Below are 21,536 nucleotides of genomic sequence, written 5' to 3' on the forward strand. Positions count from 1 at the left end.
AGAAAGAACGGCACAGGATCATGAATCAAAAACAAATTTACACCCTGCGAAACTCCAAAAGCGTGACATTTATAGTCAGAAACTAGAAATTCAGCCAGCAAGTACTGCCTTGACTTAGATTTTCTCGGAGGTCTTAGCAAGGGCGTTGTGTGACAATGACAAGACCAGTTGTGAGCACTGAAAAAGAGGAGAGAGCTAAACTACATTAGGGAAGTTCCTTCTAGAACAGAGTTCTCAACCTGTGGATCAGGACCCCTTTGAGGGTCACCTTAAGCCACTGGAAATATCAGATATTTAAATTGCAGTTCCTAACAGTAGCAAAATTACAGTTATGAAGCAGCAATGGAATGAGTTTATGGTTGGGGGTCACCACAACAAGGGGAACTGTATTAAAGGGTTGCAGCATTAGGAAGATTGAGAACCACTACTCTAGAAGGAATAAACTAACTGGGCCTTGTTCTATATTAGCAATTAGATGCTTGATGTGGTAAAAGCAAGAAATTCTATTTCTAATAGTGACAAGGATTGTAAATAACTTGGGAAATAATTTTAAAGGAAGGAAACAGGAACTATTCAAAGAAAATTGCATTACTGGGAAATGTATTATAAAGAAATGGGGAATCATGCTATATCTGATTATAATAAAAGCTTTGTCTTCAGAGTTAACACAAAAACCAAATTCAATTCCAGATAGAATCCATGGGAAATTACAAAGAGAAACCTGGTGCCTTGAGCTTAGTCTACATGAAAATTTTAACTGAGCCATTACGCATTGCATTTTAAAGTACAATTTAAATGGATCGAACAATTATACAAAAATATAAAACCTCTGAAAAATACAAAATTGTATATGGAGATGTGGAAAGCTCTGTTACCAAAGAAGGAAGTCCCACATATACCCACCGAGAAACTGATTTTTTGGCAAGTCAAAGTTTAAAACTTCTTGCATGGCAAAGATATAAAAGTCACAGAGGACAGACTTTGAAAATGTTTCTATAAATTGTCAAGAAAAAGAAAACTACCGTCAGAGAAAATATGCTTAAAGTATATCTAATTCATATTGCTACAAACTACCAATTAATGCAGGAAATGATGGAAACTACTGAAAAAGTCCGTGCAGTAATAGTACTGGCAACAAGAAGGCATAGAGATGAAAAGAAAGAGGTCGTGATGGTGATATTAACATTAAAACACATAGCCTGCGAACCAGCCCTTCCTCCTCCAGGAGCTGCTCCAAGATGTACATGTTGGGATGTTTTATGAGCTGTTTATCCAGAAGCAGAGTCAAACCCACTAAAATACTTAGGGGAGACAGCCTAATACGTTTTGATGCATCAACACCGTGGAACGTTCACCAGCTGTTATAAAGGGCAGAATACGCTTGAACCAGTCCATGTGGAAAGGCATTATCAGTGCAAACAAAAATAAAACACACACACACGAGTGACATGCAGACGTATGTGAACCTAGTAATTAAAAATAACTACATGTATGTCTGTGCGTATGTTTGTGTGCCTTTATGTGTACAGGAGCCTGACGGGATCAGGAGACGACATCACATACTCTGGAATGGACTTGTTAGGTTATCTGTGAGCTGCTGTGTGTGTGTGTGTGGGGGGAGGACTGAATCAAATCCTATACAAGAGCAGCAAATGCTCTTAAATCCTGCGAGCTCCATCCCTTCGAGCCTTCCTTATTTTAGTGAGAAAACCCCCGGATAAGCACATATGTGTGTTTGTATGGGTGTGTGAGTAAGTGACAAAATGAGTAGTCCCTGTACACTGGCTCGTGGGACAAGATGCGGAGGGAGGGGGCGGAGAGACTAAAGTAGGGAAACCGTGCTCTGAAGCCACCGGCCTGCACAGTGCAGCTAATTCGTAGACAGTTGTGTGCGGTTCCGATGAGTGTAAGCTTTCCCAGGACTTGCTGACTTGGACTGCTGAGCACGCACGCAGCTGGGGGTCAGCTCTGGGCGCCGCTTGAGCTTCACGGCTATCGTGTGGGGGGACACCATCTCCCTACGTTATCTGTGGGAATGGTCAGGAGAAAGCTCTGGGAGCCCCGCCCTCCCTCCCGCCTGCCATCACAGAGCCCTCTGCTGCCCAAGTGCGCCTGGGGGAAGGGGCGTGGGCAATTAGCGGGTTGCTTTACGTACCTCTGTGAGTTTTAGTTCTTAAAAATAATAAATAACATACGTGAGCAAAGCCAAAAGCCTACAGGAGCAGCGTGAAGGCCCTCGGAGGGCAGGGCTATGGTGACCTGGGGTATATACACAGACAAACACGTGGGAGCTGGGAGCCGCTTTAACTTTTGCGCGTCCCGCGTTAGGGAATGAAAATGCGGAGATGATGGGCAGGTTTTTAATGTAGGCAGGTAGGGAGACCAGCAAGCTTCCCCTTTTCATCCATCTGTGCTCCAGTCACAGGGTCCACAGCCATGCTCAAGGAAGGAGGGAGGGTGCTTCCAGGTGCTTCTACTGTCTTCATGCTGGAATACGGACTCACGTGAGAACAGGTTGAACAACACGATAGAAATACAACATCGGCTTCGGAAGGGGCCTGGCCAAGGCCTCCACCCTCTTGCTCACATTACGGCTAAAGGGACAGGGCAGCGTAAGCAACCATGAGGCCCACGTTTTCCTATCTTACCCTTTCTGTTCCTTGGACAGTTAAAAAGTAAATAACGGTAGGACTTTTTTTAATGAATAAATGAAAAGATAAGAAGTAAGACTAGTATTTCAACCAACGAAAGTTCTTCAAAAGTCAGCAGTCGGCTGCTACATCAGACAATGGAAATGAGAGGCTTGGAGCCAATTAACTTGTTTGGAAGGGCAGGTAGAGCCAGGGGCTAATTCATGTATCTTAGTCAACAGACACTGAATGCTTGCTTTGTACCGGATGTCCCGAGCTGTTGGCCATGCCAACTTCCTGCTTGCCATTCAGTTGAAAGGGGCAAGCCACAAAACAAGTCAGAGCCAAGTATGAAACCAGCAAGGACGGACCTAACTGTCTTGATTCGGGTTTGCGGGGAGGGCTTCACTGACCATAAGGTTGGCACTAAAGTCGGGCCGTCTAGGGTATAGGGTTTCAGGAGTAAAAGTCAAGAAACTGCATGCTTTGCATGTCTGGGAAGGGATCAGATCCGAGCCCAACGCAAGTGTTTCAGCTTGGGCAAGCCACTGCGGGGAGGCAGCGCCCAGCTCTGATGCGCATGCTCAGTGCCCAGGCTGCACGTCAGCCCTGACCAGACAACCGTCTCCTGCTCAGTTTGGGGGAGTGAATTCAGTGCATTACCAAGTACCGTGCAGGATCTAAGTCTCCCATCATTCCTTTCAGGTGTGTGTTTTCTGTTCGGACAGCTTTGTATCTCATATCCGAGACCTGAAAGATTAGTACACAAAAGACACACGTGAAACTCACAAGGGAACTCGCCATCTTGCTCATTCGCTCGGTCCCGTGAGTGCAAAGCCAGTCGGGGGCCCCTGTTCCCTCCCCTGACCTTGCCTCCTGTCTGAGCAGTGCTAGATTTAAAGCACTTAAGTAATGATTTACTTTTTTTCCTACCAAGCCTAAAATTCCATTTCTCATGTATAGGAATTATAACCAGAAGAGTCACGATTGTTAAAACCCTTCTTGAAGAGTCCGCTCATTATGCTCCTTCAACGCCCGATTAACTTTTACGGCAAGCAGTATACGGCTTAATTTGTTCCTTCTGGTGTCTTGGCTGCGTTTCCTTGCTAGCCCGTGACTTCATTTTGTGTCGTTTCCTTTCCCTCGTTTCTACCTGAACGACTGACGAGTGCCTCCATTCCTGGCCTGTTCTTTGGTGCATCTAAGGCTCATTTGGATTTCGGACTCTTGCTTTAAAAAGGTTTACTTTTGTAAATTATAGACTATATGCTCCTTGACAGAAGCGACAATGTGCAAATGAAAATGAGTGTCATTCATGTGCCGCTCGATGCTCACTCTGACAGCTGCATAGTCCTGTGCCCAGCCAGTGCCCTGTGGCGGCTGTCCTGTGCGTGGGACAAACTGGTCGGTCTAAGGCCTATGGCTGGATGGACGCCTAATCTCTCCTGTTTTTGTAGATACACATGATTTAACTGCTCCTGTGGAGACTGTCTTGGCTCATGTTTCGTGCTCCAAAATCACCTAGATTTGGAGTGAAAAGGCCGTAAAGCCCGTGCTGTCGAAAGCAGGTTACAAATTTGATTATTCATAAGAGAGCAGGAGGATTTAAAAAATAAGTAGGAGGGAGAGTGGGCGTGAGCACCCCCCTGCAGTGTCTTATGGCAGACCCTCGCAATGTCTGCTTGTCTCTGAGGACATGCTGTGTGCTGAAAGGATGTTTAGAAAGTATGGGCCGGGCGGTGGTGGCGCACGCCATTAATCCCAGCACTCGGGAGGCAGAGGCAGGCGGATCTCTGTGAGTTCGAAGCCAGGCTGGACTGACAGCCTCCAAAACAATTGTCAGTTTTTATTCTGCAGCCTCCGTGTTTAAAACACTAATGGCAAGCCATTAAACGTGTGTGTGGGGGTGGGGGCAAAGTGTTAGTGGAAAGGCCGTATTGAAAGCAGCTGCCGACGGAGGCAGGGTGTATGAGGCTTGGGAAGACAGGGTCAGCATGGGACTCATTGCCCTTGCATGCATGGTCTTGTAGGTCCCTAGTGTTTTTCTGATGATACTTTGCCCATGGCGTGGGGGTTTAAGGGGGCACCACAAGGTGTCTCTGTCACCAGGTCTCAAACATTGGCCCCGGCGCACCCAAGGCTCCTCTTGACAGTGGAGGAGGAGGGCATGGGTGAGCATTGAGCAAAACGTCAGCCCTGGAAAGTGCTTCCCTGAACGCATACCTCTTGCTTGGTTAACATTTTTTCTTTTATTTCTAATTCTATCTTTAGCTGTCTCTCCAGAAGGGCAGCCTTCTTCATGACAGTTGCTATAGTCATCTCCTTCTGGTGAAGCTCCTGGGTGAGGTCGGAGATCTCATTCCTCATGCGTTCCTGCTCAGAGCATCGGTCTTCCTCCTGATAGATCTGGCTCCTCATCTGCAGGGAGAGTGACCCAGAGACATGAACCGCCCCTCTCACAGAGCAGCTGCAGCCTGTATGGGACTGCCTCAGTGCTTCTCCCCTGTGACCCACGGCACGCCCTTTCTGACTAGTGCTAAACAGCTCACCGAATTCACAGTTCCCTCCCAACCCCTAAAGTCCATCACTTTCTTGTCATGGATGAAGTGTCACTACAGCTTTGGTACTGCAGACTTGAGAGAAATTGTTACAAAGTACTTTGTTGTGATTTTGAGGCAGGGTCTACCTACACAGCCCAGACTGCCCTTTATCTTTGGATGCTCAAGCCTTGGCCTCCAACGTTCTGGGATTATGGGTGCGCACCACCAAGTCTGGCCATCAGGACTTTCTTATGAAGGAAAAAACCTGAGAAGGGTAAACAACTTGCTCAAATCATACAAAAAGTGTCGGATTTGAGACGAGAACTCACAGTTCTTGGCTTTAACCAAGTAAAAAACCTTAATTTGAAACTAGTGTAAATCTCTCCGTACCAGTTGTGACTCTAACTGCATCTCAGAACCTCCAAGTAACTAGGCCTAGTGTGTGGGTCAGAATGTCTTACTGGCTTCCCCTGACCCCTGGAGTCTCTTGTTATCTTTGCTCACCTTCCCATAACAGGACCCGTGGGACCTGGACTCCTCACCACACTCTGCTTTCCAGATCGAGCTGGCAGCAGCCCAGCTCACCCTGTCAGACCCTCTGTTCTCTGTTCCCATTACTCCCTCCTGCCTTGGTCACACTCCGCAGCATCCTTTTAAAGACTACTCTGCCTGGCGGTGGTGGTGCACGCTGTTAATCCTAGCCCTTGGGAGGCTGAGGCAGGTGGATCTCTGTGAGTTTGAGGCCAGCCTGGTCTACAGAGAGATTTCCAGGGCAGCCTGGGATACACAAAGAAATACTATCTCAAAAAAAAAAAACAACAACAACAAAACAAACAAAAAGAAAAGTTGCTTAAAGACTCAACTAGACATTTAGCCAGGTGTGGTAGTACACACCTGTAATCCCAGCCCTTTGGAGGCAGAGGCAGTTTGATATTAGTAAGTTCAAGGCCAGCCTAGTACAAAGCAAACTCCAGGATAGCCAGGACTGTTACACAGAGAAACCCTGTCTCAAAAGACAACAACAAACCAAAAACAAACAAACAAACAAACAAACAACGACAACAAAAAGACCACTCACTGTGTCTTTCCCTGGGGAGTCAGAGATAAATTACACAAGGATCCTTCTCTCAGAGCACACACATATGGGGTAGAGGAGAAAGATCACAGATATTTACAGCACGGTGTAGCACGGTGTTTGAGGACTGTCCTGGAGGGTGCCTAACCCAGCTGGGAGGTGGGCAGCTTGTATCAGGACGTGCTGCATCCTCGGCTAGACTCCGCCCACTCTTATCTGGTCCTGCTCCCGTTACTAAGACTTAGAAACCACATGGTCTTAACTTTGCCATTCAGCAAGCAGGAGCTGGGGTGTCCAGCTCCCCAAAGCAAGAGTCTCGGTGACAGGGCCTGAGCCCAGAATGTGTGATGGGTCTCTTTAAATTACATGTGTGTGTGTGTGTTCACATGCATGCTCCGGACACACGGGAGGTTCAGAGGGCTTACAGGTACTGGTTCACTCCTTCTACCATGAGTCTTGGGTTTAGAACTCTGGTCGTCAAGTTCTTAGCACCAAGCCCCTCTATCTACTGGGCCATCCTGCTTACTCCCTCTGAATCTCTTTGATTCCCCCTCTCGGTTTTTCCTCCTTACAGTTTACTTGGTGAACCAGCTATATTGTCTGGATTGAATCTGGACTTCACTGCTTATATCTCCGTGGTGTGGCTTAGCACTGTCCTCTTAAAAATGAAACTCCGAAAGTTAAGAAAACGAATATGCTATTCTGAAAGAGGATTGAGTTTTTTTTATTAGTTTACTGTGGTTAGATATTAAAACAACATGCTCTCCCACAGAGAGTGTTTCTAAATGAGATTGACTTACCTGCTTCCAGTGACATGGTTTTTAAAATGTGAATTTTATCACAAAGTAAGTGACTAAAGACAGCTCTGTTTCCACACAGGAAAAAACACTCACGAAAGTCATAGTGCATGGCACTTGTTAGTGTCATTACAAGGGAATGGAAATGCTCTTTGTAGATACTTCTGGAAGCTGCAGCTGGTTATCCCACCCATCCACCACTGCACTGCACAGCGCTGCTGCCTGGGCCTCTGGGGGCCTGGAGGTGTGCTCTCTGGCCTCTCCCTGCCCCGCAGAGTCAGCCTCAACCTCCACCAGCGTTGGGATTATTGGTGTGAATTACACCCAGTCAGGATCTGCCATGCCAACGGATTTCCTATTGAAACTGGTAGAACAATTACAAGGGAGACACGTTGATTTTAGAGGAAGGAAGAACCACAAGCTCCACGTGAGCCATGCCTGGAGTCTCCTAGCCTTAGGCTTCCAACCCCTGGCAGGGGGCTTGGTCCACCCCGGGCCCTCAGAAATGTGAGTGTGGCCCAGACCACCGCTAGGCCACATCTGTCAGCGGTGGCTCTGAGCCAGGCTCTTCCTAAGCATGTGACTTGCATTAGCTCATCGTTTTTGAACAGATTTAGGCATGTAGTCTCTGGGGTGACACAGCCTACATTGAAAAGTTTCGTCTACCACTTATCATCTGTGTAATGTGGGGGAATCTAGTCAACTTCTCTGTGCCTTAGTTTCCTCTAAGGCAAAAAGAAGAAGACATGGGCCCCATTTTTAAAGATGATCGTGAGGGCTGAGCGACGTAGGCTGTGTTCAGTCTTTGGGACAGTTTGTCCCTGGCACATGCCACAAGAGTGTCAGCAGACATTGACTCATTTCACCCCATCATAACCTCAGGGGGCTGGAAGTTGTGTTTCTATTTCTTCTGAGTTGAAACATTCCTTCCTGCACTGAAAACAGAGCTCACAAGACACAGGAAACTAACTAACCCCTGCAAGGGAAGGCCCAGGGCACCCTAAGGTTGTAAGATCCCCAAAGTAGTTAGCAGTTGCTGGGACCAGGAGCTGCCAGTCCAGAGCTCCAGAGTTGCAGCTTCTGCGATGCAACTGCCTCTGAATCCCACATGATCCTGTAAACATGCCCTTCCCCCTTCTGTAGGTAATTAATAAACTCATTAGTTTACCAAACGAGTCTTGAGTGGAACCCTTCCTTCCCTCGAGAGTCAAGGCCCTATCTGGAGAGACAGACATTCTTTCACTATGTCTACAGTACTAGCCACCCCATCATGGATGAGGCTTGCGGGCAGGTCTCCCAAGGTCACCCACATGCTGAGCTCCCTCGCGAAGACATGCCTCCACATTTTATCTGCAGCCTCCCGCTGGCAGAGTAATTCAAGATTTGTGTTCACACGGAATATCAGAATTATCCGCTTGGCAGATTATTTCTTTTGGAGAAAATACAGTAGGAAAAAGAAGGGAGCGTGAAGGAAGATTTTAAAGCCAATTTTATGCAGAGACGTTAGAGCCAGAAGAATGGACCTCGCCATATCCCATACCTTGTTTAATTCTTTTTCGTGATTTGGTTGATCTGAGACCATGGAAAACAACTCTTTCCTTTTCCTCTCTGCTTCTTTAGTAGAAGGGGAATATGATGTGTCAAGTCTGCAAATTAAAAACAAAGCAGGCAGCACTTAAGCTTAACTTGCAAATTGTTAATTATATCGTTAGTCTAGACCATTGGAGGCTGTGGAGATAGATCACTATATTGTCAACACCATTAGCTACAACAATTGCAAATTCTAGTAGTTCCAAGTCCTGAGACTATTTCTGTGTTTTAGCAAGAGTGGTTTTAATGAGAGAAAAGACATTTCAATAGGCATTTCAATTATACATTAAGTAGGCGAAACACTGGGGTTACATATGTAGAAAAGATTTTAAAGTTTATTTATTTATATATTTTATGCACACACGTGCTTTGTTTCTTTGTATGCCTGCACTCCCGAAGAGGACATTGAATTATAAATGTTCGTGAGCTACCATGTAGTTGCTGGGAACTGAACTCAGGACCTCTGGAAAAGCAGCTGGCAGTGCTTGTACTTAGCCAGCGCTCCATCCCCTGGAGATAAGAGTTTTGAATAAGAAGAAAAGACTGCTTCTTGTAATAAAACAGCTTGGGAACCTAATGGAAATACATGATGCCCTGACCAGCAGGGCACAATGGGTTTGAGCCCAGCGGAACCTGGAATGAATGAGACAAGAGACAGGAGAGAGATGGACATCAAGACAGACCTTCTGATCAAGCTGCCGTTTAATGAGAATTCTGTACAGGCTTAAATAGGGGAAATGAGGTAGGGGGATGCCGGACAATAAGGGAGGGGTCGGTGCCTAGCAATCAGCTGAGGAGTGTCTTGGTCACGTACCCAGGAGTGTGTTATTGGTCACATACGAGGGGTGCTGGCAGACCACCACTGAGGCTGAGCAGCAGGAATGAAGAGGTGTTAGTGCTAAGTATCCTAATTGCAAGGAGGAGGGTAGAGTAACCTAACTGTAGATTGCTGCCAGCTACTCCTGTGAGCCCAGGTTCTATTCATTAGGAAGCTGGGGAGGGGACGGACTATTCTTTAAAAGACTGACACTATCTACAAGAGGTTCTAAATAACAGTGATCACGCCCAGCAACATGAAACTGCTGGTGCCCCAAGTGCTGATGTGCCGGGGCAAAGACATACATACGTCCAAGTCCAGGGGCACAGCCCACAGAGGACCGGAAATGACGACATCTGACGGCGTGGCCAGGGAGGGAGCTCAAATGTGCCTGCTTTTTGACTTCTTGCATATAAGATGGAAAAGCAGTCACTTATTAACATGGGGAGGGGAGCGAGGGAGGAGAAACTCCTGGCAGAAGGACAACCTCATCTGATGCTCAGAGAAGCACAGCTAGTGAGGGCTACTTCCCTACATGGCAAACTGGAACCAGTCATTAAAATATGAAGTGGAGGGGAGGGTGGGAGGGGAGGAGAGGAGGGGGGAGGAGGGGGGAGGGTGGTGGAACTGGACAGCAGCTCCAGGAACCTAGGTGAGATCACCACTTTAGTCTGTTGTGACTCAAAAGGAGTTACCTGGGGGTATAACTGGGCTTTCTGTAAACATCCCCGGGCAATCCAAATATTAGAAACACAAAGCACACAAAATAAAAGCACAACTCCAAATCTGAGCAATGGTGGAGAAATAATTTAAAGATTATAAATAAAGACTCTCTCAAAGGTGTGTAAACTGGGTTGATCTTTCTGACCATTTCTCTGTCTGTCTCTCTGTCTCTGTCTCTCTGTCTGTCTCTCTCTCTGTCTCTGTCTCTCTCTCTGTCTCTGTCTCTCTCTCTCTCTCTCACACACACACACACATGCTAGTTTATGTAGGCCAACATAGTGTGTGAGCATTACCGACACTGCTGTGTAATGATCCTGGAAGACCCTCGGTCAGCTTTCTGTGAATGTTGTTCTCTCTGCATATCCAAGTGAACATGCTTCCCATATGGCCAGAGAACACACTACATGTTATTTACTTCCGTATGATCAGAGTACACACTACATGTTATTTACTTCCGTATGATCAGAGAACATACTACATGTTATTTACTTCCATATGATCAGAGTACACACTACATGTTATTTACTTCCATATGATCAGAGTACACACTACATGTTCCTTTCCGGAAGTGCCTGTTTGTTTCCCACTGACCTGTGTTGTATTTCCACTTTATCTAACAGTCTGCTTAAGCATCAGTTCCAAAAGGAGTCTTAAAATTTCTCACTTGCTATGATTTGGAAAGGGAAAAAAGAACGTCCTCATTTCTAGATTCTTGCCAAACACTCCTAAGGGGTGCAGTGCTGAACTGACCTCCAAAACTTTGTGGTGAGCTGCCAGGTTCAGGGAGTGGATGGAAAACATGCCATTCTGATGTGGGTAAGTGCTTAGAAAACATGACCATGCTAATGCAGACAGATGAAGGAAGTATGGCTTTTCATTTCGGAAAACGATCTCGGAACTACTGTTTAGTAATAAAAACCATGTCGGCTCATGGTGCGCGTGCTGGGAAGGAGGAAATGGCAAAGCCAACAAAATTAATATCATCAGGAAAGGCTCTGGAAACGAATGGAAACGTCACTCACCACTGCGCCGATGCTCTGGGCTGCGTCACCTTAATAAACCATGGAGAAGAGGCAGCATCAAGCTAAAGAAACCCAGACAGCAGACTAGAGAAGCAGCAGCCGCGACACCAGACTGAAAGCATTTGAAGACTGCAGCGGGCAAGACAAAGGCAGCCTGAGGAGCCAAACACGGTGGAAAGCCGTGATGGTCAGTGCATGACGTCATCTCAGTACATATGACGTCATCTCGTTAAGTCCCGGAATGAGACATCTGAGGGGGTCCCAAACACGGTGGAAAGCCGTGATGGTCAGTGCATGACGTCATCTCAGTACATGATGTCATCTCGTTAAGTCCCGGAATGAGACATCTGAGGGCGTCCCAAACACGGTGGAAAGCCATGATGGTCAGTGCATGACGTCATCTCAGTACATGACGTCGTCTCAGTACATGACGCCATCTCAGTACATGACGTCATCTCATTAAGAATGAGACATCTGAGGGGGTCCCTCCGAGTCAAAGAGGCGTCGTTTGGAGACAGAAATGATCATACGGTTTGACAGAGCTTAAAGAAGAGTTTGTATTGGCCAAATATATGGTAATGTGTACCGAAAGCAAGCAGGCCGTATCTGGACAGGGCGTTATTAGGTTTGTCCTTTTGTAGAACCGGCTGGAATGGAACTCACTGTGCAGACCAGGCTGGGCTAGAACTCACAGAGATCTGCCTGCCTCTGCCTCCCTAGAATTGAGATTAGAGATCTGTGTCATCATGACTAGCCTGACATTGCCTTTTTTTTTAATTTCAGGATTTATGTTTATTTTATGTGTGGGTGTCTGTGCACCCTGTTAAGAGTGTGTGGTGTGCCGGCAGAGGCCTGGAGAAGACATTGGATCCTCTGGAAGTAGAGCTACAGATGGCCATGAGCTGCCATATGTGGGTATGGGGAGTTGAACCCAGGTTTTCTGGAAGAGTAGTTAGTCGTTGCCCTAACCACTGAGCCATCTTTCCGTGCTGCCATGTCCTACGATTTTGAAGAAATTATTACTGCCTGGGAAGCAGTGACAATTATCTTTCTGCAAAATATCCTTGGTCGTTTAGCTATTCAGATTTTTAAAATCCCATCATTTGTTTTGTTAGCTTGCTGATTCTGAGAAGAAAAGTCCCACGCTAGTTAATTGTTAAAGAAACCAGACCTTCTCTTCAGAACCTCAAACACTGAATTCTCAGGAGGCCTACTTTGTGGTGGCTGTGAAATATGTGTCTACTCCTAAGGCAGAAAAATCCGTGCTAGAACTAACTTTTTAAGAAGAGCTTTATCTTGTTTTAAGTTATGCGCTTGCGTGTGTGCCTGTGCATCAGGTGTCCTGGAACTGCAGTTCTGAGTGTTTGTGAGCCACCTGTCATGGATTCTAGGGTTCTCCGGAAGTCTAAACCACTGAGCCACGATTGTGAGGGCAGAGGCAAACTTACCACCCCATCAGCAAGTGAAGAGGTTAGCATCAGGCTTGTAGGCAACTACACCACAGACAGTTAGAATAAAGAATACATCTCCTTTCTCTGCAAATCTACAACTAAACGCCAGCTCTACGCTACTGTTTCTACTAATATCCCGAAGAATGCATGGTAAATTCAAATAAACTTTAATTCTGGTTCAGCTATGAAGCCCCCCCCCCCCCCCACACGGCCTGCTTCGAGGGTTTTCTCTCCCCTGTGAGAACTGTACCTTTTCCTGTTCTCTTGAGCAGACTGGCATTCTCCCATTTTCAACAGTTCTCTGTGCAAGTGCAATCTCTCCATTTCTATAATCCTCAGGAGATCATCGCGTGACTGTAACTCATTCTTCACCTCTGACAGTCCTGCTTCCATGGCCTGCATTAAAAGAAATTTTGGCATTCACTGTAGAAATATGGTGCACAACACATTAAAAAAAGAATCTAGTCCTTCAAGACAGCACAGGGTATCGCCATTGCTCTTGGTGCCCGCCGGATCCTACTGCCGAGATACTGATTGCAAGACCGGGGGAAATCAAGCTGGCGGCTTCCTCCTCTTTCGAAGCTCAGAATGTGCTGCGCAGGCCGCTGCGGGAGAAAACGTGCCAACGGCATTACCCAGCGGAAGACCCTGCGTGCCGCCAACATGTCAAGCAACAGGTGCCCGCCCGCGCAGTAGTGGCGTGGACGCTGTGGGGATAACCAGGCACGTTCTGATTGGATTTGAGGCTTGCGCTGCCACAGGAAGGAATGCATACCTGCGATTGGGTGATGGGGAGATCCTGAGACCTAGGAAGAAGCTGCTACTGTTATCTTGCTAAAGAAACACATTACACCGCCTTCTAAGCTCTTGTCTATGTCTGTAAGTTAGTGGTGTTCCCAGAGAACCCTCCTTTTGCAGTGGGCAGTGGTTAACTCAGAGACTACTGGTCAAAATGCGGAGAACAAGACGCTGTGGGTGCTCCAGCCCTAAATGAGACGTTCTATCAGCCACCCCCCTCGAGGCTCAGGAAACACTGTGAAGGGAAGATGTAAGAGCCGCAGGACGAGGACGAGGAGTCTTTGGCATGATGTTGAGGGGACATGGCCTGGCTGTTGTTCTCATGAACTCACAGCAGCTGTGGTTACCACGTGGTTACCTGTGCAAGACGGGGCCTGTCAGCACTCCGTCATGGATGAGAGGGGGCTCCTGAGGACCCACTCTTCCTCGAGAAGCTACTGGCGGTTAATGGCTACTGGGAAAGGGGAAGTCATTTTCTTCCATGATGTAGCCATCTGCAAACTGCCCATGCTCCAATTAGTAAGTCCACGCCCATGCACGCAATCCTAATGAAATCCACGAGGTGACCCACAAACCCACCCCACACCCTTCTCTCTCTCACACACACACTCTCTCACACATTCACATACACACTCACAAACACACTCTCACACACACACACTATTACACTCTCCTGCACACACTCACACAGTCTTACACACTCACCCAAACACACTCAGTCTCTCTCACACACTCTCATGCAACACTCTCACACACTCATACATGCTCACCCAAACACACTCAGTCTCTCTCACACACTCTCATGCAACACTCTCACACACTCATACATGCTCACACAAACACTCTCAGTCTCACGCACCCCCACATAAACACATACTTACACAGTCACACAACACACTCTCACATAAACTCAAACACTCATACATGAAAGTAGGAAGAGGCTTTGTTAGGAAGAGGGAGAGATACAGTTGGAGCATGAGGGGCCTGGGAGAAGGTGATGATGGGTGAAAATGACTAAAATTCACCACATACATGTATGAAGCTGTCAAACAATTAAAATTTAAAAATTAGCATCAATAAATCAATGTGCTTAATTTTTTAAAAGAAACTGTTTGGCCAATGGTTCAGGCTTCTTACTGGCTAGCTCTCTCTTAATGATTAACCCAGAACTACTAATCTATGTATTTCTACATGGCCTTATCTTACCAGAGAATTCCTGGTGCGTCCTATCTTCCCAGTCTCTTCATGGTATCTCCCACTGGTGGCTTCTCTCTGCCTTCCCCTCCCCAGCATTCTCCTTATCTGGTAGCCCCGCCTATACATCCTGCCTGGCTATTGGCCAATCAGTGTTTTATTCATCAACCAATAAGAGAAACACATGTACAGAAGGATATCCCCCATCATTCTGATTTCTGATTTACTTGTTTATCATTGACTACTAGAAGGTAGCAAGGGAAAGATTCAAATCTTGATGGTCAGGCTCTTTAACTCTCTCTTATTGATCTTTTTTTTACTTTAGAAACAATCTTTTTTTACATATCAATCCCCCATTCTCTTGCCCTCCCATCCTCCCAAGCCCTCCACCGACCCCCTTAACCCACCTCCCACTGACTCGCCAAGGATAGTGAGGCCCTCCATGGAGGACCGTCAATGTCCATCACAATGTGCTTAATTTTTTTGTTTGTTTTGTTTTGTTTTGTTTTCCGAGACAGGGTTTCTCTGTGGCTTTGGAGGCTGGCCTGGAACCAGCTCCTGTAGACCAAGCTGGTCTCAAACTCACAGAGATCCTCCTGCCTCTGCCTCCCAAGTGCTGGAGTTAAAGGCGTGCACCACCACCGACCGGCTAGAATGTGCTTAATTTAAAGTGAAACATTTTTCCTCTTTTGCTTCCTCTGTCTTACAGAATTCCTTTCACTCTCTGGACAAATCCTCACTGAGCTCCTAGTGTGTGTTCTGGGGGCACAGATGTTAATTGCCCTCAGAGAGCTCGCCATCCCGGATAAAGACAAAGAACAAATGACCAAACCACATCAATGTGGTCCCCCTGTGTGCCCACCTGAGGCCATGGAGTTTGAATAAAGTACAAAGTGTGAGCTCTAATCAACGCTGGTGCTTTCTGGATAATAAAACAGTAAGCAAATGACAGACAATCGCATGGCCAAGGCCATCAGTCAGCTTTCCTGACACGATGACTTAGGAACCTTGTTGGTCCCCTTCCCCATGGCAGTCAAGGCTGAAGTGTCTAGGAATACCAGCTACCCCGTGGGTCCCCAAGAGGCCTGAGCAGTTCAGAAGTGAAGCAGAGACCTGGACAGGAGAGAATGGGCAATAGCAGTGGGCGGGGCTCCTCAGAAGGTGCCTGCAAGAAGCCGAGGCACAACAGAGAGATCAGTAGCAGGGGGATGGGTGGAGAACAGAGAGATCAGTAGCAGGGGGATGGGTGGAGAACAGAGAGATCAGTAACAGGAGGATGGGTGGAGATCAGTTTCTGCCTTTGGATATGGGGAGCTTCTGAGCCTGGCTGTCTGTTGGCAGAAGGGAGGGGATTACACGCTGGCATCGCTCGGCACACCAAGGCCTGGTAGAGAATCTTCTGCAGCCACGCTGGCCGTTCCCTGGGAATCAAAGGGGACTCCACAGGAAGTGGTTCCTGCAGCTGGTTCCTTACCCTCAGCAAATCTCCAAGGTTCATCTGTTTCTGTTTCTGGCTGGATTATGTCCTGTTACATGGATATACCACGTTCTGAGTTTCTGTTTGTCACACACACTGTGGATTAGCTCTGCTTTTTGGAGATCATGAACAATGACTCTACTTAGATGATGGGAGTTCTCAGGAAGTTTTGTTAAAGGAAAAGCCTTCAATTTACATGTGTTTCCCAAGGACCAGGGTTTGGGAGGGGCTGATCACAAAACTTAGCCACACACCTTCCTGGTGATTCAGACATAAGTTTAAAAACAGATTGAGTCTTATGAGATTGGTTTAGGTATTCTCTGTTTTAAAGACTGGGGATTTTTCAGTTAGAATTAAAATTTCAAACACTAAAGAGACATGAAACAATTAATTATACAGTAGGAAAGCAATTTACCTTGGTGCAAAAGCCACCTGTTATGTTGTGTTATGTTGTACAGGCGAAGAAGGGACAGCCTGGGCTTTCTGTTTGGTGGAATTTCTACCGTGGAACTTGAGGTGGGAAAGCCTCAACTCTGGGCTGGTGACCTATGGTGTCAGGGTGACAGGAGCGGTCTGCTCTGTTTATAGAAAACAGATGAGTATCCAGGAGAGACACGCTGTGTAATGACCTGGCCCACAGGTGTGAGGATGTAAATTAATGTACATGTTGGAAATAACGATTTGACGGATAAAGAGGCAATTAGATTGTGGCTGACAGCATGATGTAAACAGGCTGCAAAAGTAAAGGACAATGGGAAGGATTTGTTGATATTGATAAGTCTAGAATTATCTTCTTGCTTTGGATTCAATAAGCCCAAGTTGACATGAGAATTAATGGACGTTTAAAACTAGGATGCAGCTTTGAAATTGATACAATTTTGCATGAAAGTCAAATCAATTATTTGTCAGTGTGTCAACTATCTGGGAAGATGATTTTGTTACTGGGACATTTTCAAGCGTGGCTGGAACAATTTAAGCACCGGAGGCTCCCTTTAATTTTATGAAACCCAAATGTAGAGCAGGCATTTAGCAGTGAAATGTTGGTATGTTGTAGATGTTATACCACCGATTTTTTGATGACTTAGTGTGCAAACTGTAAGATCTCATTAATAATTTTTACATTTTGTTTATGTTTTAAATGACAGTGTTTTGATATGCACATGTATTGGCTTGAATAAACACACTATTTACAATACATTTACTTAATTTCTCTCTAGCTCTTTATGTGACTACAAGAAGATTTCAAGCCCAGGTTGGGGATGGAGCTCAGGTGGGACAGTGCTGTATCTATCCAGTGTGCATGAAGCCCTGGGGTCTGTCCTTAGCGCTGCAAACACTGAGGGTGCCAGTGCCCAGTTGAGGAGGGTGGAGGTTAAGAGGTTCAAGGCCACCTTAGGCTACATGGTGAGTCTGAAGGCAGCCTGGGCTACATGAGACTCCATCTCAAAAATCAAAACAACGAAACAAAACAAAAAGACAGTAACAAACCCTGCAGAATTCCAATTAGACCTACGGCTGGATTCTACTTTTCCTGGACAGTGTTGCTCGAGTTCTTAGCGGTGCATTAACAAGCAAATGAGAAGTTAACTTTCCCAGCATAGATGTGTGAAAGACGCAGAGCCGTTGTTTTTCTCCTGAATCTTGAGTGGAAAATCCTGCACATTTAGAAACGCGAGGGGTGTGTCGGATAGTAAATAAACATGAGCGGTGGGGTCTGTGCGCTGACATGTCTCAAGGCTGCAGAGAGACAAATGATGTGCCTCGAGAAGACGCAGACGCAGCTGGCATCCGCAACGTATCAAATGACAGCAATTTAAATAGGAACGCTTGTCTTTTTCCATTTACACGCAAAATGTGGAACATCCTGTCAGGTGGCTCACAGGAGAGACAAGGTTTTTCACAAACGCATATTATGGTTCCAGCATCATTTACCTCTACTGATCCTTAGTTGATAAAATGCAAATTTTGTAAAACAAATCTAAGGCCCATCTGTCAGGTAGGAACTTGTCTAATGCTCTGAGACGAGCAGTGATTTTAAACCTTCAAACTGACTGACACGTCTAAACAACGAATTCTCAGCATTTGCTGAAAAGGACAGGTCATGAGTGCCACCTGGAAGTGACACGCAGGAGGAGGAGAAAAAAAAAGCAGGGGGCTTGGTGCTTTTTCCAAAGAGAAATCGGGAAACTTTTGAACCAAATTACTTTGCAATTTCCAAAACTATCTTTATTAGGACAAGAGATATTTTTTTCCTCTTGAGCATGTTATGCAATCATTAGGTTTGCTTTTTTAATGCCTGCAACTTATATGTGTTTGTATGTGTGTGCACATGTACAAGCTCATACCTGTGGTGTGGGAGCTCACATGCATATGTAAGGAGGACGGAGGTGGACCCTGAGTATATCCTACTGCTCTCCACTTTGTTTTGTTTTATTGAGAAACGCAGACAGGGCCTTTCGCTGAGCCTGGAGCTCACTATCCAGAAAGACGGTCCGGCCAGCAAAGCTCTGTGGATCCTTATGTCTGTCCCCACACACTCAGCAAGCACTTTGGGGAACAGTCTTCCAGGGACCAGAGCCAAAAAGGCCCCAAGTAGAGACAAAACACAAAGTTCTTCAGTCCATGCTGTGTGAACTGAAGCCCAGGGCAGAAGATTCTGGAAGGACCTAGAAAGACAATCTGCTTATTCACTGAGTGTGATCCTGGCACAGGTTCTACCTGTGAAGATGGCAGTGAAATGTATGCTCTGAGTTGTCTTTAAACAGAAGGTAGGGCCAATGTCCCATCCCAGAGAAGAAGAGAATCCTGCTGGGACCAGCAATTGTGCAAAGAGCTCTCGCAGGCAGGTGGGTAGCCAGCTAGCTGAATAGTAGGCGGCCCTGCCAACCTCCAGGAAGACAAGAATTAATCTTAGACTATGACAGAACCAGGGAAGATGCCCCCACACCTGTCCTACATCTGGAGGGTGTCTGGATGTGTGGCTTCTTCCGTGTCTAGTACTTTCCAGTTCAGTCTGGTTTGCTTGTTTATATCCGTATTCAAGTTAATGCTGGAATAAGGTCTTTCTGCAGACAAAGTTGGAGTCCAAGACGGGGGAGGGGGGGGTTGGGGGGGGTGGGCATGCAGGTCTCTTAGAAATGTCACTGGGGGAAGAGAATGTGGGAGGCTTGTGATCTGCCCCCCCCCATGCAGGGGAAGAGGACAGGGGGAGAGCAGACAGTTCTGCAGTGACGGGGTGGGGTGGGGAGGAGAAGGGACTGGCCCAGGACTAGGAAATGTTCCTGAGAGTTGAAGAGCGGAGTATCTCAGAGTCTGCTCAGGTAGTGAGCTTCAGGATGGGGGGAATGAGAGGAGCCGAGAGGTGGGTTAGGCTACGGAAGAAAAAACTGGGTACACACCTACTGATCAATCAATCTGACGGCGTCACCACAACCTCCAGTTCCAGAAGACTGTTCCACAGGGGCTTATGACCAAGTGTCATGACCAGACATTGGCAGGCCTGTGTGCTACTGGCTTATTCTCCAGAGTTTCCACGGGCCAGGTGGTTGGAGCTTTGGGAGATGGCGTCAGGTGGACACCCCAGCCTGTCCTCCTTCCCCTTTACTATAGGCCACGAGGTCTCAGTTTACCCTGCTCTCCTACCATGATGTTGTGCCCCGCCATAGGCCACTCCCAAACCATGACCCTAAAGGAACCTTTCACCGCCATGGTTTACCCAGAGTACTTTGCTACAGTCGTGGGACGTGGACTGATATGGAGCTCCCGGCGCTGAATGAAGAGCAGCTCCCCGCCTCTCACCAAAGTCTACCCTGCAAGTGAGCTTGGAGGGGCGAGGGGTGGCTACTGGGGTATGCTTTTTAGGCATAAAGGTTTGTGACGGCTGTCCCGATACACTGGCAATAATGCACGTTGTCACTGTGCTATTAAAAGACTCCAGAGGCTAATATACCCATGCGATTACCGAATTTACTCAGGTGAGAAGTACTTATGCAGGGAGCTCTGACCTGAGTTGACAGTGCAGTGGAAAGCTGTCATAAAACTGTCCGTATCCCTGTCAGGCTGGCGTCTGTGCAGCTCATCAATACCTGGAAACGAGGCCGAAAGCACAGGCCCTCTCCTGGCTCCGCCCCTCCCCCCGCCCCGTGCAGGCCCTCTCCTGGCTCCGCCCCCCCCGTAAGACCCTCACCTGGCACCGCCCCCCCCGTACAGACCCTCACCTGGCACCGCCCCCCCCTACAGACCCTCACCTGGCACTGCCTCTGACACGTCTTCAGCTCTTGCAGAAGCTTCTGGTTCTCGTCCTGTAACTTGCTCCTGCTCAGTGCTATTTCGCTCACAGCCGACTTTAACTTTTCAATAATGAACTCATCTCTTTGGCTGGCTTCACAGCCAGGATCTGAGTCACACGCCATGTGAGGGATCTCAGGGCTGCTGTCCTCTGGGCATTGCTTCCTACCATTTAGCTGACTTTGGTAATTTTGTGTCTGTTTCTGAGAAATATGATAATCCCGTAAATTAAGCGATTTATTTAGACTTCCATACAGGCAAAGAAGTAAGAGAATTAGTAAAGATATCTTTTAGTATTAAGCTTGGCCTATACTGTACAGAGTTACGCATGTTTGTAACCTCAGTTTCAGATGATGTGAAGGAACGTGTATTTGCACAAGTTTAGAGCAGGGAAGGGGTCTGGAGGAGGAGAGGTCTTATTAATCAACAAAGAATCTAGAAGCTATAATAAGAGAAAAACATTAATTCAATTACATAACAGTTGAAGATGTCTCTATGGTAAAGAAATAAAAACCAGAAACAGATTGAGGGGAAAAACCAGGTGCTAACACATCACTACTTTTGGTAATCCCTAATGTGTAAAACCTCTTCATTTTGATAGGGAAAGCAAGTGACACAAACCCAATGTGCAGAGCGTGGGGGAGCCATGGGAGAGGAGGAAGAGAAATTCAGGAGGACGCGCTCAGCCTTGCCGGCCGCTAAGGACATGCCAGAAAAACCACACAGACATAAACTTTGCTTTTTTGTTTGTTGTTTGTCTTTGTCAGAGTCCTATTATACAATGCTTGCATCAAACTCATGACCTTCCTCTCCTGCCTTTGGCTCCCCAAGTGCGGGGTGTAAGCCCGTTGAACCACCCAGGTCCCTCCCCCAAGGACTACTTCTAACTGCCAGCTTCCACCCACAGAACACTCTCACTGTCCTAACTGCTGAGCCCTGACCCCACCCTACAGAGTGAAAAAAAAGCCCAATCTCTGGACATGAAATCTCAATCTCCACCATGGAAAGTTCCCAAGAAACTCTATATAAGCCCTGTGTCCTGTTCAGCTTGCTGCTGCTTCTCACCCGAGCAGAGGTAGCCAATCTCCTGTTTTTTCCCTCCCAATAAATCTCTGAGGTTTGGTGTGTGTGTGTG

General features: G+C 46.9%; 1 protein-coding gene and 1 long non-coding RNA gene across 7 annotated transcripts in view; one reads left to right on the forward strand and one right to left on the reverse strand.

Annotated features, from left to right (window-relative positions):
- Deup1 (deuterosome assembly protein 1) overlaps nt 1-21,536 on the reverse strand; it is a 67,249-nt gene that overhangs the window by 15,595 nt on the left and 30,118 nt on the right. For 3 of the 6 annotated variants that reach the window (XM_040735260.1, XM_040735258.1, XM_040735259.1), the window contains 5 exons: nt 20,362-20,604; nt 12,896-13,041; nt 8,583-8,688; nt 4,854-5,048; nt 3,294-3,380 (listed from right to left, as the gene is read on the reverse strand). In XM_040735260.1, the coding sequence (XP_040591194.1) occupies nt 3,294-3,380; nt 4,854-5,048; nt 8,583-8,688; nt 12,896-13,041; nt 20,362-20,604 (777 nt within the window). Of the gene's footprint in view, nt 1-2,346; nt 2,488-3,293; nt 3,381-4,853; nt 5,049-8,582; nt 8,689-12,895; nt 13,042-20,361; nt 20,605-21,536 lie in introns of those variants that run through there. The other 3 variants (XM_040735263.1, XM_040735262.1, XM_040735261.1) reach the window with 2 other exon arrangements.
- LOC121135878 lies at nt 2,912-5,029 on the forward strand. The gene is made up of 3 exons (XR_005872985.1): nt 2,912-3,335; nt 4,088-4,198; nt 4,902-5,029. It is a non-coding gene; the product is annotated as an uncharacterized LOC121135878 (long non-coding RNA).

Source organism: Mesocricetus auratus, unplaced genomic scaffold, assembly GCF_017639785.1.
Source record: "Mesocricetus auratus isolate SY011 unplaced genomic scaffold, BCM_Maur_2.0 Super-Scaffold_100044, whole genome shotgun sequence".
Taxonomy (NCBI): domain Eukaryota; kingdom Metazoa; phylum Chordata; class Mammalia; order Rodentia; family Cricetidae; genus Mesocricetus; species Mesocricetus auratus.